The 5,428-nt window shown below is 40.3% G+C and overlaps 1 protein-coding gene across 1 annotated transcript in view; it reads left to right on the top strand.

Annotated features, from left to right (window-relative positions):
- Window positions 1-4,865, top strand: part of LOC130550434 (F-actin-uncapping protein LRRC16A-like) — a 16,295-nt gene extending 11,430 nt beyond the window's left edge. Inside the window, exons 10-12 of the mRNA XM_057327914.1 lie at window positions 1,821-1,961; window positions 4,661-4,678; window positions 4,851-4,865. Coding sequence (XP_057183897.1) covers window positions 1,821-1,961; window positions 4,661-4,678; window positions 4,851-4,865 — 174 coding nt within the window. The remainder of the gene's footprint in view (window positions 1-1,820; window positions 1,962-4,660; window positions 4,679-4,850) is intronic.
- The last annotated feature ends 563 nt before the right edge of the window (window positions 4,866-5,428 follow it).

The raw sequence follows: 5,428 nt of genomic DNA, 5'->3' as shown, positions 1-5,428 counted from the left end.
TGAGTGTGAGTTTGAGTGTGTGAGTTTGAGTGTGTGAGTTTGAGTGTGTGAGTGTGAGTGAGTGTGGGAAGGGTAAACCATACGGTATGGGAACAAAATGTCCCCACAAAGATGGCAATATCCAAAACCCTTGTCCTTGTGGGGACATTTTTTTGTCCCCATGAGGAAACAAGCTTATAAATCATACAGAATTAAAATTTTTGAAAATTTAAAAGAGCAGGAAGTTTTTTGTGTTTGTTAGGTTCAGGGGGTGGGTTAGGGGTAGGGAATATGATACACAGTTTGTACAGTATAAAAACCATTGCGTCTATGGAATGTCCCCATAAAACATGGAAACCCAACATGTGTGTGAATGTGATTTTGAGTGTGTGTGTGTGTGTGTGTGTGTGTGTGTGTGTGTGTGTGTGTGTGTGTGTGTGTGTGTGTGTGTGTGTGTGCGTGTGCGTGTGTGAATGTGAATGTGAGTGTGTGAGTTTGAGTGTGTGAATTTGAGTGAGTGTGAGTTTGAGTGAGTGTGTGTGCGAGTGTGTGTGCGAGAGTGAGTGAGTGAGCGAGCGAGCGATCGAGCGAGTGAGAGTGTGTGCGAGTGAGAGTGTGTGCGAGTGAGAGTGTGTGCGAGTGAGAGTGTGTGCGAGCGAGTGTGTGCGTGCGAGTGTGTGCGTGCGAGTGTGTGCGTGCGAGTGTGTGCGTGCGAGTTTATGCGAGAGTGAGTGAGTGAGCGATTGAGTGAGCAAGCGAGTGTGTGCGTGTGTGTGTATGTGTGTGGACTTGGTTTTTATATGTTAGTGGGGACCTAAACCTGAATGCACACCAACTCATGGGGACCCGTGTCACTGTGGGGACCAAAATTGAGGTCCCCACGGGCACAAAAGCTTCTAAATTGTACAGAATGGTAATTTTTGAAAATCTAAAAATGCAAAAAGTTTTCTATGATCTTTAGGTTTAGGGGTTGGGTTAGGGGATAAAATATACAGTTTGTACAGTATAAAAAACATTACGCCTATGGACTGTCCCCACGGAGATAATAAAACATACATGTGTGCATGTGTGTGTGTTTGAGAGAGAGAGAGAGAGAAATCTGTTGCTTGTCAAAGCAAGTTGCTTTGTTGATAGTTTCATATGTAATTGAAAATTCTAATTGTGAAATGAGAATTAAAAACATTAAAAAAGTATTTCAGTTTTTTTTAATATTATGATAACATTATTATGATTATGATATCCTGACAACTCTTTTCCATAATGAAAGTGAATACTTTACTTAAGGATTGGAGCTGTCAAGACCCAATATTACATCAGAGAGAGAGAGAGAATAAATTATTTATTCCTCGTATTGTTCAGCAATAACAATAATCTTCAGCAGTAAAAAAATCACGCAAACTTTTGAAAGAGTAGGTCTATCAAAATATATGTGTTATCAGTTATAAACAGCTTGAAGAGGAAAACGAACCAGTAGGCTATCAGTGTTTATTAATGCATTTAGTTTTTCTATTTAGTTATTTTATTTATTCAATTTCGGTATATGTATTTCTTGTTTTTGAAATGCTTTGTTTATTGAAACGAAACTGCACACGTTTCCATTAACAGTAAAGTTTGATATTATAATCGTCAGCTCAAGAGCAGGGTGCTGTGTGAGGTCATGGCTACACTATAACTTTTCTGTTGTTTAAACTTGGCGAAGTGATGTGGAACTGTAATGCGGTCAGCAGACCTGGAACACCTTCACCTAACACGTTATTGCATACCCATAGAACGTTTGTCAACCAATCAGATTGAAACATTCATGAATAATCTGTTTCTTGTGTTTCTGGATGACTGGACAGGGAGAGCACTTGTCAGGGAAAGGACGTCCCCTGCAGCAACAAGAATCTCTTGATCTGGATGTTCCGGAGGAGAGAGTTCCTAAACGCTCCACCACAGAGCTAATGGAGGGTGAGAGGCTGGATGACCTGGAGACCTGCATGGTGAGTGACTCTGGTCTCTCTCTCTCCCCCTCTCTCCCCCTCTCTCCCCCTCTCTCCCTCTCTCTCTCTCTCTCTCTCTCTCTTTCTCTCTCTCTCTCTCTCTCTCTCTCTCTTCTCTCTCTCTCTCTCTCTCTCTCTCTCTCTCTCTCTCTCTCTCTCTTTCTCTCTCTCTCTCTCTCTCTCTCTGGTGTTTGAATTGGTGTGTTTGAATTAAAATATGATTATTTTAGAGCATGTTTATAGCATCTTTGCTAAATTTCAATGCTGGTAACTAAAAGAGTGATTGCGTATAAACAGTACTGTAGTATAGTTAAATACATTATGCCAAGCTTATATAATTTTGGCAGAATTCCTCTTTTTCCTTTCAAAATTACCACAGAAAATGTGAAAGTCAGAAGATTCATTTGGAAATTCATTTGGTCCATTTCCATGCCACCACAGTTATGCTTTTAAGGTGGATGGTGCTCATGATAAACATATTTGTTGTAACTCACTAAGTCACTTTGGCTGCAGTTGTCAGATAAAATCACCACTTCCTTCCTTCCTTGCATTTTTACATGCTCAAAATGAATTCCAATCTTTGTCTTTAGTGAGTGAGGATCTGTTTACAGTATATTTCTCCCAGGTCAAACTGTCTTACACCGTGTCTACACCGGACGTGGCGCCCTCCACCCGAACTGCAGCATCCTTTACAACTTTCAAAAAACAACTCAAAACATACCTGTTTCGTATTTACACTCCTGAACAAAATCTTAAGACCGGGGGAAACGTTACAATTCGCATTTATCGCTGGTGGATCGTAACCAGGTTATAAGCAGTGTTGGGGAAAGTTACTTTTAAAAGTAACTAGTTGCAATATTGAGTTACTCTATAAAAAAGTAACTAAATATGTTACTTGGGTACTTTTGTGGAAAGTAATTGAAAGTACTTTTGCGTTACTTTTTCTCACCTAACTGATGCTCATGCTTTTCCAGACTTTGTTGTTCTTTAGTGTTTAACACTGTAATGCATTTAAAAGCCTATAACACACCTTTATTTTCTTTAAAAAACACATTTTAAATATTTCCTGACCAGTAGTCCTCCACCTCATCAGAGCTCTGCCTACTGTTGACACTGCTAACTTTGATGTCACTCTCCATATTTATTGTGTTTTGACAGCGCGTCTAGTTGCACAAGATGGCGCCAGTGAGCTTTTGGGAGGGCAGAGTAGTTTCCGGTCGTATAAAACTGTGTGGGAAAAGGAGGATTTTTGGCCGGCAAATATGGGTGTTTTTTTTTTTAGATTTAAAAAAGTAATATATATGCGATATGACAGATCCTCTTTGCATTGCTGACAAAACAACTCGATAGTTGTCACGAGTGGCGCTGGAAGAACCCAATTGCAGGCAGGCTTGACACAAAACACTAATTTATTAGAAATAACAAAAACAAAAACCCACGAGGGGGATGGCAAAACACTATAGCAAACGAGAATACAAAAGATAAACAAAAACTTCCCACACGGGGGAAAAACGAGAACTACAAATCATAAACGAAACCAAACTTACAAAACAAACAAGGTAGGGCAAGACTGAGCATAAACACGAGACTACACGAACGAACAGCATACGGTAAACAGGAAACACTGGGCATGAACAAAGAACCACGTACCGTAAACGAGAAACAGGAAACAATGAACCGACACAGGACTAGGAATACACAGGGTTTATAAAGGGGAACACTAACAAGGGTTGATGACGCAGGGAGGGTGACGGGCAGGTGACAAGACTCAAACAATAATGGGACAGGTGAGAGGGATGAAACACAAATGGAAGCTAACGAGGGGATGAGACGGCAGGGCTAGGAGACGAGACACTGGAGAGAACGCATATTATGTTGTGACAGACAATAATATGCTTTTCTCCACACATAACAAGAGGTTCTGCCATGGCTCTGCCACAAAACCAAGAAAAACATGACGAGAGAGGCAGAAACCATGACAATAGTGTTATACGACTATTGATTGCTGTTGCGTGTCATGACTTGCGCTAATTTCGCGATCTGAAAGTTATCTTCCAAACATGACCGGCATTTGCAGGCATTTTGTCTATGGTGGCGAGTGCGGCCACACTATAGCTCCGCATCTGAGCTCTCGCCTCCCATCGCTGTGTCAAGGGTTGCCAGATTTGCGTAACAAAAACGAAGCCGGAACGCTGCAGCACTGCAGACATGGCAACACTGCCTATGTCTGACTAGCGACTGTTTCTGCGCAAGCATGAGCGATCATGTCTACACTACTTTTAATTCAGAATTTCACTTCTGCAGTTTAAAAAATGTTCATATAAATCAATGATTAGACTGAAAAGTAACTCGAGTTACTTGAAAAACAAAGAACATTGATGTGTACATTTATAAAGTAACTGCGTTACATTACTCGTTACTTAAAAAAGTACTCTGATTACGTAACGCACGTTACTTGTAACGCGTTACCCCCAACACTGGTACTGCTTCAAAATGCCAAAACAAGAAACAGGAGCAAGAGACAAAAAACAGAGAGTAGGCAATTTATTGAAGACTTTTTAATAAATTCTCTTTCAAATTCTTTCTGTTTCTATACGAACATTCAGCTTTACTTCAGTCTTATCACTTTCTTCCTTCTGCTCTTTCTTTCTTTCTTTCTTTCTTCTGCCCCTCTTTCTTTCATCCTTTGCCTCATGGAGACTCTGTGCTGCACGAGTGTAAGTATTTGTCTGTTTTGGCCTCTCTCTCCTCTGTGTTTCCCTGCCACTCTGTTATAAACGCACACAAAGAGAAAGAACCCTGCTGTTTTTCACCTGTTTTTATTATCGTGTTTGCAGACAAACAGCTTCCCTCAGCACCTCTCTCTCTCCCCCTCACTTTTTCTCTCAGCTAGGCAGTTACTGAGCTTAGTTATATAACACAATCACCGAACCCTTTTCTGTTGCAAAACAATTTAGCTTCCCATCAGAAGATGTTTTGTATTCCTAAATGTGTTTTGCGTGCCGGATGCAGTACACTGTGGTGACCAAATGTTTATATTTAAAAGCATTTATTAAAACTGAGCTCGGCTGAGCATGTGTGCTTATAAACATATACCTATAGTATACTTTTCGAAGGATGGGGTGGAACAAACATTTTTTGAAACCCGTGTGTAAGTCCATGCTTATTTCACATGAGGGCATTTGGATATGTCTTAAAGGGATAGTTCACCCAAATATGCAAATTATGTCATCGTTTACTCACTCTGTTGTCATTTCAAACCTTTGTGACTTTTTCCCTCTACAGAACACAAAAGAAGATATTTTGAAGAATGTTGGTAACCGAACAACGGCGGTACCCATTCACTTCTATTGTACGGACACAAAACCAATGCAAGTAAATGAGTACCGCCATTGTTTGGTTACCAACATCCTTTAAAATATCTTCTTTTGTGTTCTGCAGAAGAAAGAAAGTCATACAGGTTTGAA

This window comes from Triplophysa rosa, unplaced genomic scaffold, assembly GCF_024868665.1.
Source record: "Triplophysa rosa unplaced genomic scaffold, Trosa_1v2 scaffold319_ERROPOS146445+, whole genome shotgun sequence".
NCBI lineage: Eukaryota > Metazoa > Chordata > Actinopteri > Cypriniformes > Nemacheilidae > Triplophysa > Triplophysa rosa.
Note: the sequence above shows the minus strand (reverse complement) of the source record. Positions and strands in the feature narration are given on the sequence as shown.